Source organism: Solanum dulcamara, chromosome 9 (genome assembly GCF_947179165.1).
Source record: "Solanum dulcamara chromosome 9, daSolDulc1.2, whole genome shotgun sequence".
Taxonomy (NCBI): Eukaryota; Viridiplantae; Streptophyta; class Magnoliopsida; order Solanales; family Solanaceae; genus Solanum; species Solanum dulcamara.
The window spans coordinates 9,237,565-9,251,111 of NC_077245.1; the positions used below are offsets into that span (position 1 = coordinate 9,237,565).

The following is a 13,547-nucleotide window of genomic DNA, read 5'->3' on the forward strand; positions in this document are numbered from 1 at the left end:
TCAAAATTAGTTTTTTTGTATATACAACAAAGGTTGAATCTTTTCAATTTTTCATATTAATATTTTTTTTTAGTGAAAATCCTGACTTAATAACTCCTAGAGTTTTGCTTGAAAATCAACAAGTTTCTAGTTTCCAAATATAATAAGTGATACCTTGGAACCGCGCTTACGATAAAGTTGCACCTTATCCTTGCATATAAAAGTTGATAGAAAAAATAGTTACGTATATCTATTAGCTATAAAATTTAATAGGACGTCCAACCAAACATAATATTTGTTATATGATATAATAGGATCAATCAATTAAACAATTTTAATGTAGTAAAACCAAACGACCCCAAATGATACATCTTCCACCTACACAATTAAAAGCAGATATACGTCACATTTTCTTCCCAAAGGAAGCCTAGACAAAAGATTAGCTGTAGAGTTATTGTATTTAGACACATAGGTCGTGACGTTAATAAGTGATAGAGAGGATGAAGAGGTGTAAGGATGGGGGGTTTATGAAATTGTTTTGAAAATGATAAATATGGTCCTTTATTTTTTGGGTGTAATTAAGTCAAAAATGGTAATCATTTAAGTATTAATAGGGTAATTTTAATCCTATAAATTTATTTAAAATGAACATTTTTTTTTATCTCCATTAAGTATCGACTAAATTCTAAGGGGTGATCATTTGGTAGCGGGTTAGAGTTAAGTATAATCAAAATTGTGGAACTTCTTTTTAAATAGATACATCAAAATATTTTGTCAAAATTCCAGAAACTACAACATTAAAAAACTATACCCAACACACATAAAAAATTAAAAAGGACCAAAAACAACAGAAGTCGTACCTCAAAAGTTTGTCCAAAACTCTTGAAATAAATTAAAAATAACATAAGCTACATAACTTGTATTTTCAAATGTTAGTTCCTGCTAAATATTTTCTATTTTCAAAATTCCGATTAAATTTAACAATATGAGTCGGAGATTGAAAACAATCATTTATAACAAACTTAAAAGATTAAAAATTGTTTAAATTAATATTTAAATGATTATTTTGAATGTACTATCAAAAATAAGAAACTATTTTCATCATTTTCTCTGAAATTGTCATTGAATAAGAAGAGTCCGTATACAGTTGAGTTGAAGAAGGGCGTTGAAATATAGCTAGAGAAACTTTAAATAGGGGGTTGGTCATTATAACTCATAACTCCTAACTTTCTTAAATGGTTCACTCAAATACTCTAGTAACTACCACTATTCTCTCCGTCCAGTTTTACTTGTTCAGTATTTAAAAATATTTCTTTGTTGTATTTATCACTTTTAATATATTTAGAAAATATAATTATTTTTCCTATTTTACTATCAATATTAATTTCTTATTCCATGAATTATTTTTCAAAATCTAAGATTACCATAATTAATATTTGTATTGTAATAAATATTTATTTTAATTATTATTTGTTAAGGGTGTGGTAAAGTTCAAAATAAACAAATAAAAGTGAACGGACACAGAGTAAAAACTTTAAAGGCTCCTCTACCATTGAAAAAGGAAAATAAATATCATAAACATTTCATATCATGAGTTACCTGATTATTTTATTTCTATAGATTCGTTGTAAAGTCATTTCTAATTAGTTGTTTAGGTCTAGGAGAAATTTAATAATTGATTCAGTAGATAGGAGAAATTTAATAATTGATTCAGTAGATTTATAATCAGTTTCTTTACTTGTTATTTTTAAAAATTAAGATAAAATTAATATTTTCTTCTCCACCTTTATACTTATTCTAATAAATAATAAATGTAGAGAGATATTAATGCAGTGAAACATAAATATAATATTAATTGAAGTCAAAGAATAAATATAAACAATTTAGTTAAATTATCCCTTTAACAAAGAGGCGTGCAGATGACAAATAAAATATCGGAGGGAGAAATATTTTAGTTGTAGGAGGTCAACTACTTTGTTTATTCATTTATTTAAGGAAAATGTACGTGAATAATCAAACATATATAAGTTAATTAGTTAATATAGCTATAGTTTAGTTTAATTACAATTTGCCATTAATATTTATCATTGATTACAATTTGAGTTTGTATAATTCGCATGTTTGTATAATTCAAAATTTGTGTAATATAATTTATATAACTTTGTATAATATAATTTGTATAACTGTTTAAAGTTCAGATATTTGTGTTTGTATAAATTTGTTATTTCTTGTTTATACAAAAATAGCTCAATTATCCGCAAATTATACAAACCTGCGAATTATACAAATGAGAAAGCTTAAACTATAACTATTGCCCGTAAACAATGGTGGAGCCACCTTGTGGTTAGGGGGTTCATCAAACGCCATTCGCCAGAAAATTATAGTATTTGTACATGGTTCAAATAATTTTTTTTATGTATATATAGTAGATGTTGAACCCCCTTCAACTAGTTCGTGTGTCTATTTCTTCAGATTTTGAAACATCTTAGTCAAAATTCTGACTCTGTCATTACCCATAAATATGCAAACTATAGTTAAAGAGCCTAATTAAATTTATTATCGTGTTTATTCGCGAAATTTCCCCAAAATATAAAGTCCTATATTGATAAACTTTATAAATTAAATTGTCATGCATATTTTCAACGTATTTCTTGCATCTTCCTTTTTTTTCTTTTTTTTTTTAGAGAAAGCTAACAATTTCCAAACCATTGAAACTACACCATAATGTATGTGTTTGCTTTAAATAGCTCACAACGGCCCTCAACCATTTTTAAACAACCAACATTTTTAATGAGCCATGAAATACGTATGACCGCCCCGGCGGAGCCAAAATTTCGACTATTTTACTCAAAAGTGTCGAAATATAAAAAGTAAAATTGCGTAAAAATCAAAGTGTATTAATATGTAATATATATACATAAAAAAATTCTTCTTACCTAATTACGTAGTGTAATCTTTCAATGAAGAGGTGTCAACTATATGTGGCTCCGCCACTGCCCCAATCCACACTACTTTGTCTCATCACTTCAACTGAAACCATTTCCCTTCAACTTCGGTTGTCTATGTTTTGCAACATTTCTTATTCTATATATTTACATGTTATGTTAACATGATGATATGAAATCTTTATACATTGTCATTGTAAAAATCTTAATAAACCGAATTATTGGTATTATCTACCAATAATCCAATCTCACCTCCATTTCAATTCTCCAACACTTTTGAGATTCCTTAAGGATAATATTCTTTTCATAAATGATCCGTCAGATTTACTTTACTTTTTCTAGTCAATATATATTGATTATACACAACCGTGACATTAATTAATTAGTAGTAGTATCAGTTAAGGTTTAATTAATTCCTATTCATAATTTTAGAATATTACAAATCCATGACATGAATGGAACGTAGAAAAGGAGGAAGCAATAAGTGAGTTGAATATTGAGTAGGCATCTTCTAATGAGGAAACATTAAAAAACAATGCATGGCTTATTATGGTTAGCCCATAATCCTGATTCCATGGACGAAAGTACGTAAACTATCTATTTATGCATATTGATCACCAACCACATTCATTGACAAAATTTACTCCTCCTTCACAGATGAGAAGCAAAATAAGTCCATCAGTTTTGCAAATTTAAGCTAGCGGTTGATCATAAATTTTGAAATTTATTTTTAAATATTTATTTAATAATAAATTTGGTTTAATTTTGAAAATTCGATTTTTAAATATTTTCAATTTCCCTATATTTTGGGTTATTGGAATTTCTATTCACAAAAATTCGGGCTGGTACTGACACATGAACTTGATTAGTGGCTTGATTTTTTTTTTTTGGTTAATTGTGCCCTTAGGCTTTTTATTAATCTGAATAACAAAGGTACAAGTAGGTGAAATAAAAGGAAAAAATAAAGTAGTTCACCTACCCACTACTTTACTAATTGAAACCCTCCTTGTTCTGTGTCTTCATCTATGTCTTCTTCGTCCTTGTGAAGATGATGAAGAGGCCCTAAAATGATGGTCTCTTTCTGATTCTCACATGTTCTAACTGATTTTGTGCTTCTTTGCTTTGCATGTGTGTCCTGAAATTTTAGTTAGAAGATGACCCTTCGTCTTCTTTCCTTTTCTGTCTTTGTATTTTTCTCCTCTTTTTGTTGAAAATGATGAAGAGACCATGTGATTTGTTGGTTTCATTCTGATTCAAACCTGATCAAACTGAAATTTTATGGATCTTTGATCTGCATGTGTGTTTGTTGTCTTGAATTTTATTGTTGTGCAACGTTCCTCTTCTCTTTTTTTTTCCTTTCTGTGTTTGTGCTCTTCTCCTCATCTTGTTGAATGATGAAGAGACCTCGTGATTTCTGATTCACAAATGCCTTCTTTGACATTGATACAAATAGGTATAGTGTGTATCCCTTTGATTGAGTACCCTTGATACTAATACCACAAAGTAGACCCACCCTATCTCCATTTGTTCTCCGTCATTGTTGTTCTTTTTGTACCAGTAGCTGATTTGTTGTTGTTCATGTGTTTTGTTTCCCATTTTCTGCGTTGTTTGGACTTTTTGTGTGTACCTGCAAAATAAACAAACAGTTAGTGAAGACACCACTCATTCTCCTCCTCCTCGATTAGTTTTTCTTCTAGTGTCCCTTTTTTCTTTTTCTTTTTCGTCCATCTCCTTTAGCATTTCTTAATTCTTAGATAAGGAATTTGACTCTTGTCACTATTTAGAATTCTTCTCATTTTCACTTTCAGCTCCTCGAACATGTGACATTGTAGGGGACCTTCATCTAAGGCATAATTTGCTAGTGCATCAGCTAATTTATTAGCTTCCCTTAGTGTATGTTTGAAAATAACATCCAAATCCTTCTTATATTCCTCCACCTCTGCTACCCAAACTGCAATATTCCATGGAGGTTTCCATTCTCCAATCAAATTTTTTTGAATAGTTTGGGAATCTGTCTGAAAAATAATGTTATTTAATCCTTGTTGCTTACAGTATTTCAATGCTTCCAACAGAGCCACGATTTCTGCTTCTACATTGGTGGCATACCCAATTTCCTCAGCCTTAGCATATATTAGATTCCCTTCTGCATTTCTCAGACAATAACCATAGGCACTCCTCCCTGGGTTACCTCTAGAAGCACCATCTGTGTTGCAAGTATACCAACCAATTGGGGGTAGATTCCATCTAACTTGTGTTACCTTCACTCTTGCCCTGCCTCCCTCTAGCATTTGTATCAGATTTTTCCATTCAGCAGGGATAGTTTTAATTGATGGATTTCTATATAGTACTAGTCTTTGAATAGAGATTAAGACTAGATAAATAATTGGAGTATTAATCTTCCTATGCCCATGCTTAATACCATTTTTTCTCTTCCAAAGTTCCCACAATATAATTGATGGCACTGCATCATATACTTGTTTTAATCTATTTGTTACTGGTGCCTTCCACCAGTTCACAATTAACTGTTGTAGTTGTACCCTCTCCATGCTTATTCCTGCAGCCTTGCAAAAAAAGGACCAAGTTCTTTTAGCCATATCTGATGTTAGGAAAAGATGATGTATAGTCTCCTCTCTAGGATTTATACAACACCAACACTTTGATCCTAAATTAAAGTTCATCTTCTTTAAAACATCATCAGTAGGAATTTTGCCTTTCCAACATCTCTAGAGAAAGAAGGAAATTTTAAAAGGCAACCCTTTTATCCACATGAACTTATAAATGTCCAGTTGTGGTCCCCTTAACCTAACAAAATCCCAAGTTGATTTAATAGTAAATTCTCCACTTGTGTCTAGTATCCACCAAGGTCTATCAAGGTCTCTTTCTTCCTTGGGTATGGTTACATTCTGTGTTATATGGTCAACAATGTCTTTAGAAAGTACCTCCATCAATTTTTCCTATTCCACCTCCCCTGTACTACCATTTCTTTAACATTGTGAATTCTTGCATCATAAGTATTCCCTGGATTTACATAGTATAGAGCTCCCAATCCAGTCCAATTATCAAACCAGAAAAGTGAGTCCCCTTTTCTAACTTGCCACCAAATTTGATGTTCTATTAAATCCCTGGCTTCTAGCATTCTTTTCCAAGTTTGTGACCCTTGTTTCCATTGCACCACTATAGCATTTTCTCTTCTACAATACTTATTGGTCATATATTCACTCCACAAGGTAGGTTTTGTTCTGAAGTTCCACCAGAGTTTGCAAAAGAGTGCTAATGCCACATCATGTAATGATCTAAAACCTAGTCCTCCTTCTGTAGTAGGAACACACACCTTCTTCCAAGCCACCCAGTGTCTACTCTTTCCCCCAATAGTATTGCTCCAAAAAAACTGGGCAAGTATCTTATGTATATGTCTGATGATTCCAATAGGGGGGTTAACCGCTGATAACATGTGTATTGGCATGCTTTGAAGTACATGTTTAATAAGAATTGCCCTTCCTCCAAAAGACAACATTTTACCCTTCCATCCTTGTAATCTATTCATGATTTTAAGAGTCAAAGTATAAAAGAATTCCTTCTTTCTCCTACAATGATAGATAGGACAGCCCAAGTACATGAAAGGAAAATCTTTTCTCTTAATGCCAGTTATAATCTCAACTGTGATAGTGATGTCTCCTGAAACTTTCTTATGCATATAAACAACACTTTTGTCCATATTAATCTTCTGACCAGAAGTCTGCTCATAATTTCTCAAGATCCTCATTATTTTTTGCAAAGACACCACATCTGCTGAAGTAAAGATGATCATGTCATCTGCATATGCAGATGATTTATTTTTGGACTCCACTTAGGCATACCAAAACCTTTAAACTGAATATTTTGATGAAGTGCATTTAAACTTCTTGTTAGGACTTCTGCTGCCATTATGAATAAGGTAGGGGAAAGAGGGTCCCCTTGCTTTACTCCTCTGGTGGATTGGAAAAATCCTTGTTGTTGCCCATTAACCAAAACAGAGTACCAGTTATTACTAATAATCCTATAGACCATGTCTATAATCTTTTCTGAAAATCCCATCTGTCTAAGTACCTTAGTTAAGAACACCCAAGATACCCTGTCATAGGCTTTTTCCATATCCAGCTTTAATATCACATTTGCATCTTTTGTTCTCAATCTTATATCTGAAACAATTTCTTGAGTCAATAGTATATTCTCCACAATACTTCTATTTTTGACAAAACCAGCTTGATTGGGAGATATTATATTAGATAGTTTAGAAATCAATCTCTCATGTATCAGTCTAGAAAAGATTTTGTTTACGAAATTGCTCAAACTAATTGGTCTCATATCAGAGAAGGTGTTAACCCTTTCTTTCTTTGGTATTAAGACCAAATTAGTATGAGTGACAAATCTGGGCAGTTCTGCACCGCAAAAGAAAGCCTTCATCATATTGATAACATCATCTCCAATGATTTCCCAGCAAGCTTGATAAAACACACCTGTAAAACCATCAGGTCCTCCTGTACTTTCACTATTTAGTTGGAAAACCACTCTCTTCACCTCTTCTTTAGTAGGTTCTGCTTCAAAACTCAAGTTGTCTTCTTCAGAGATCATTGTGGGTAAATGATTTAGAATTTCATAATTTTTTGGATCTTATTCCTTTGTAAACTGATTCGTGTAAAATTTGATAGCTTCGACAATTATTCCCCCTTCTTCTTCTATCCAGTTCCCATCTTCCCCTTGAATTCTTCTTATTTGCATTCTTTTCCTTCTCCCCTGTACATGAGCATGGAAGAATTTTGTATTTCTATCCCCATCCTGAAACCACTGCATCCCAGCTTTCTGTTTCCAGAATTCTTCCTCTAGATGTAAATATTTATTTAAATCTACCTGCACTTTATGCAATTCCTATCTATTAGTCGAAGTTGGAAAATTTTGAAACTGATTTTCCTTTGTTTTTATAATCTCTTCAAGAGTTTCAATTTCATGAAAAATGTTTCCAAAAGTTGCTTTACTCCATTGTACCAAAGCTGCTTTCACTTTTTTCAGTTTATGATGAAAAAGTATGAAAGAATTTGCCATAAATTCAGTTGTCCAATTTTGTCTAATTATCTCCATAAAACCTTCCTATTTTACCCAAAAATTCAAGAACTTAAAAGGTTTTTTGATGCTTCTATTATCTCCTGTGTAAGAGATTAACATAGGAGCATGATCTGAGCCACTCCTGATCAGATGTTTGATATCAACATTAGAGTATTTTGTTTGTAACAGTTGATTACCCAAACATCTATCCAATCTTTTGAAAATGCAATCCTCACCATTTTGGCCATTCCACCAAGTAAATTTGCTGCCTCTAAACCCCAAATCTGACATTCCACAATTTTGAATGCAGACCCTGAAATCCATAATTTCATTAATGGTTACTGGAAGGCCTCCGTATTTCTCCTCTTCTGAAGTTATTGCATTAAAGTCTCCCCCAATCATCCATGGAATGTTAACTGAGGTAGATAAATCCTCCAATGAGTCCCATAAATCCAATCTTTCATTTTGAGTACACTTTGCATAAACTATTGTTACTAGCATCTCCTCTTGACTTCCTCTAATCTTTAAATTTATGGTTAAATGTTGTTGATGATCCATTATTATATGATAATCAAAAATATCTTCCACAAAAATCCAAATCTTACCAGATATGTTAGCCATGGCATGTTCCATACCCAGTCTTCTCTTATATTCCTCTATCTTGTTTGAATCTTGAAAAGGTTCCATTAAACCTATAAATCCAAACTGGTGTCTTTGATTCATTTTTATCAACCTTGTAAAAGCTTCCTTGGTATTGACTGACCTAATATTCCATATAAGAGCATTCATCATGGTTTATTGAGTTTATTAATCTGCCTTCTAGTATGGACTCCACTCCCAGGTGGAACACTTGTATCTCTTGATATCTTTCTTTTTTCTTTTCCTCCTCCTTTTTGTAGATGCTTTGGAGAGATGTCTCCTGCTATAATGGCTGTTTCAAAATTATGCTCTAAGGTGTGTTCATCAAGGTCTCTCATTTCCATATTCAATTTCGATATTATTGATATGCCATATTCCTGTTGCACCATATTGAGCTCTTGATTTTCCTTCTCCTGTTCTGTTCTTTCTTTATTTTCTTGATTTCTCTCCTCATTTTCTATGTTGTTTGTATTATTATTTCCTTCTTGCTGATATTCTATCTGTCTCTCTGCTTCCCACCAGGTTTGATTTTCTTGTGAAATCAAGTCTTTGCTATGGCTATTATTTTCCCTTCCTTGCCCTATTTGATTTAAATCTGGAGTCTGAAATTTCACTGTGTTATCTTGTGCTTCAGATTCTGCTTGTCCCCCTCTACTTGTGGATGTTGTCTTGCTGCTGTTTATGCTGGAATGGTTTGTGCTCTTGTTCTTCTGGGCATCCTCCTGTTCTTGAAGATTTGATGTTACGGATTTTGATTGGAGCTTACTGCATGGTGTGTGTATGTGAGGTTCCTCAGGTAAGATGCCTTCCATTCTAGTTCTTATATTGCCGTTGTGGTTCTCATCTTCGGCTATGCTGCTGTCTCTTTGTGGTTGTGCTGTAACAGTTGTGTTATTGTCTGTGTCTTTTGTTTTCCTTTGATTAGTATAGAAGCTCTTCTCAATCCATGTTCTAGTATCTTCTTGTGGCATAGGTTCTTTATTCGTTTTATCATGATTTTCTGATATCTCTTCTAGTACTGCAAAAGTATTGGTATTTGCCATGACTCCCTCCTTGTTCTTTGGTACTGGGGTCACTTCTCCAATTATGATCCCTGATTTATCCTTTTTATATTGATCCTTCTTTGCATCCATTCTTGTTTACCAGTATTGTACCATCCCCTTCTCCCTTGGTTGGCTTCTTTATTTTGGGTTTCTGTGGCAATATCTTCTGTATATTCTTTTCGGAAATCTTCTCTAAAATGTTTATCCAATTCAGGATGGAGACTTCGACATTCCTTTTCCTCATGACCTTGAAGTCTGCAGTGTTTGCAATATCTTGGTAAGTAATCATAATTTATCCTTACCCATTTTGAGTTTATTATCCCCGATTCATCCTCTTCGGCAATGTTTATCCTTTTTGGTAAAGTTGATAATAAATCGACCTCCACTTTGATTTTTGCACAGCTTGGCCTTGTCTTGTTTGCTGTTGCCAGATCTACTGTTAGCGGTTTTCCAACTGCTGTTGCAATGGAAAAAACAGCCTCTTTAACAAAGAAATTTGGAGGCAGTTCAGAAAAGCTTATCCAAGCTACTGCACATGAGGTCTCTTCCTTTGGATTGAACCATGGATTCCATATGAAAGATCTCATTTGGCAATATCTATCATGTACTTTTAGATAGTAGACAGGGGTAGACATCATTTTAACATAGTCTTCTAGAAAGTTTAGTCGAATCAGAATATGTCTTTCATCAAGTACTCCTATGATTGGTACACCTTTAATTCCACACTGTATTGGAATTACTCTCCTTAGTTCTTTAATATCAATGTTGTCATATGAAAACTTACCTACCACTGCATATTGTAGTTTCTCCTTTTCAATCATTTGTTGTATCTCATTTGATTTCCAGGCAATAAAAGGCTCCCCATTGTTGTATGAGATTTGTTTTGCTGGGATTTTGACAGTATCTGTATCTAAACTTGTGGGTTTGAAGAGATTGGCAAATGTTTGATTCTGAATATTAGTCTTTGAGGTTGTAGGTAGTATTGTGGGTTGTGTGTTTAAATTGTTGGTTGTGTTATGGATTACCGGAGGAGGTCGTCCCCCGGTTGGTTCGGCCATTCCGGTCAGTGGCTATTTTGTGGGATCACCTCTGCTTAGTGGCTTGATTGGTTTGTTGGCGAAATGATTTTTTTTAAAAAATAAAATGTATATCCAAACACGACTTCACAAACTCAATTTTCAAGTATCAAGATTCAACGTCAAAATCTATAACCAAACAGAAGTTAAGTTTTTGTGCACAAATAAAGCATACATTTTTTTACACTATCAAAATAAGTTGATGACGTTTAACAATAAATAATTTCTTATATAAAATCTAATATGATACCATATGAAATACAGAGATAACATGATATGATGCTAACAAATCAAATGAGGTGTGAGGAGTGGATACACCTTGCCCCCAAAAGTGTCTTATCGCAACACTGCTTGATTAATTTTTTCAATGAAATTTGTATGTAGATAATAAGCAAAACGAAAAAAGCTGGGTATAAATTTAAACAGAAAGGATATTGATGTCATTATACTCCTTTGTTCATTTCTTTACATGTTGATCGTTCACCAAAGCAAATCTGTACTTACTCTGGATCAACATTAACTCATTTTTTTTTTAACATTAACTCATTTGATATGAGGTATAAGGTAAAATAATTTCAGGACAAAATACATGATTATTTTATTTTACGTTTGATTGGAGGTCTTAGATAATCCTTGAATTATTTATCCCACCATTTATATCTTAGTAATAGATAGTATTCCATATCAATGGTGACTTATCCCGAAATAACTAATTTCGGAATAACTTGTTCTCAACCAAACGAATGCAACTTAAATCTTTTCTAAGTAACTTATTCAATCGATACTGAAAATACTCCCTCCGTTTTAATTCACGCACCGTATTAGAGTGGAACGGATAAAACGGATGCTTGCTTCAAGTACCTATGTGATAAGAACGTGTTATCAAGGCTTGAGGGTAAATTTTATGCAAAGGTTGTTAGACCTATTTTGTGTATGAAGTTCCGTGCAATAGTCAAGAAAACACAGGTTCAAAAGACAAATGTAGCAGAGATGAGTATGTTCAGATGAATGTGTATGCATATGATTAGAAACGAAGCAATATATTCAGGCCAAGGGGAGAGTGGTTGCGTGAAGGATAAGATGAGGAAAGTGAGTCTGAGATAGTTCAATCATGTAAAGATAGGTGTGTGGCTGCACTGGTAAGGAGGTGTAAGAGATTTTGCCTATAGTGGATGTCAGAAGAGATAGAATATGCAGAAGAAGTACTAGAGAGAAGTGATTCGGCAGGACATCCCACACATCTCCAGCTTACTACTGAGCACATGACTCTAAATTAAAACTATATTATTTTATTAACTACTTAAAAGATGTGCCAAATCAAATTTAAACAATTAAAAATAAAGAAAGAAAATAGAAATCAAATTTAAAATTTTAAACCATAATTAATAAAGTTATTTAGCCAAGTGAAATAAAAAGGAGGGAGTAATAATCAAGTAAAGAAGCAAACAAAAGGAGAAATCAAGCGGAAAAGGAGACATTAAATAGGAAGGTTTTAATGATGATATGTGTTCGTAGATATTTTTTCATTTATTTTTATTTGTCGATTTTAAATTTGATACATAGTGCTTTTTCTGCTCCTTTTTACTCTCTTCGTTTCTATTTATATGTTTTCCTTATTAAAAATAAATGGTCTTTAATATTTGTCATTTTACAAAATCAATGCATAAATGACATTATTCTTCCTATTTTATCCTTATAAGTTATTAGCCTTGGAAATATACATTTGACCAATATAGAAAAATTAAGTAAATAATTCATGTCCATTGGTCAAATTAATTAATCAAAATAAATTAATTCATATTCATTGATTGAAAACTTGACTTCAAAAAAACATTAAATAAGGGTAGAATAGTAAACTTACTTAGTTTCTTGATGCATGTGAAATCTAAAATGGTGACATATAAATAGAAAAGAAGGGAGTAGTTTTGTAACACCCCATGTAATTCTAGCCTAGACTAAGTTCGGAAACCATGAGAAAGATTGATGAATTGGACTGAACAATGGACTACGAGGGAGGTCTACGATTTGTAGGTTGTTTTACCAGTCGTAGGAACGGTTCGTAGACCTCTCCAACACTTAGTGAAATTTTGATTTGGAGAAGCCTCCCTACGAGCTATCATTGCGAGCTGTAATCATTCCTACGAGTTGTAGGAATGAGTCGTAGAGTCTTGGCCTAAAATTTAAAAATACAAGTCAGTACCTTGACTACGAGATGATAAGACGACACGTAGAGATGACTAAGAGTCGTAGAAATGACTCTTAGAAGCATCTAACACTTAGTCAAATTTCTGAATTGGAAAGTCACATCTACAAGGGAAGTTGACGAGTTGTCAAAGTTCATACGTTGTAGAAACGACCCATAATAAAACTTCAGAGACTCATTATTGCAGGCTTCTGAGAAACCTACAGAACGAGGGGAGTTCACGACTCGTCGAGTTTTTGACAACTCGTAGACACAAGTCGTAGACCCCAATATTTTCTGGCCCAATTTCACAATGAAAGACGACGATTCGTAGACGTTTCTACGAGTCGTAATGACGACTAGTAGGGGACTAATTTAGGATTTTTATGAGGGTAGATTGGTCTTTTACCACCTCTCTTAGACTAAAACCCTAACATTTTAAGACTAAATTAAGTCCCTTATCAATACCTAGTACTCCTAATACCCTTAAAACACTTGGATTATTTAAAACCAAGGATTTGAGAAGAGGAGAACTAGGGTTCAAGTTCTTCAAGCGAGGTCTCCGAGTTCTTGATTGTTCTTCGAGTCCAAGTATGTTCGGCTG

General features: G+C 33.0%; 2 protein-coding genes across 4 annotated transcripts; one reads left to right on the forward strand and one right to left on the reverse strand.

Moving 5' to 3' along the window:
• The first annotated feature begins 3,828 nt into the window (after nucleotides 1-3,828).
• LOC129904542 (uncharacterized) lies at nucleotides 3,829-10,557 on the forward strand. Of its 3 annotated transcripts, none has more exons than XM_055980099.1 (5): nucleotides 3,829-3,997; nucleotides 8,903-8,957; nucleotides 9,277-9,438; nucleotides 9,900-9,962; nucleotides 10,088-10,557. In XM_055980099.1, exons 2-5 carry the CDS (start codon nucleotides 8,916-8,918, stop codon nucleotides 10,301-10,303), a joined length of 483 nt encoding a protein of 160 aa, XP_055836074.1. In that variant the 5' UTR covers nucleotides 3,829-3,997; nucleotides 8,903-8,915; the 3' UTR covers nucleotides 10,304-10,557. The 3 variants fall into 3 exon arrangements, with proteins under 3 accessions (XP_055836074.1, XP_055836075.1, XP_055836073.1); XM_055980100.1 differs by lacking the exon at nucleotides 3,829-3,997 and adding an exon at nucleotides 8,338-8,424 and having other exon boundaries at nucleotides 8,903-8,971; XM_055980098.1 differs by lacking the exon at nucleotides 3,829-3,997 and adding an exon at nucleotides 8,338-8,424.
• Nucleotides 7,575-8,795, reverse strand: LOC129903500 (uncharacterized). Its single transcript, XM_055979064.1, has 2 exons — nucleotides 8,058-8,795; nucleotides 7,575-7,811 (listed from the first exon to the last, which is right to left on the reverse strand). Exons 1-2 carry the CDS (start codon nucleotides 8,793-8,795, stop codon nucleotides 7,575-7,577), a joined length of 975 nt encoding a protein of 324 aa, XP_055835039.1.
• Nucleotides 10,558-13,547: the final 2,990 nt, after the last annotated feature.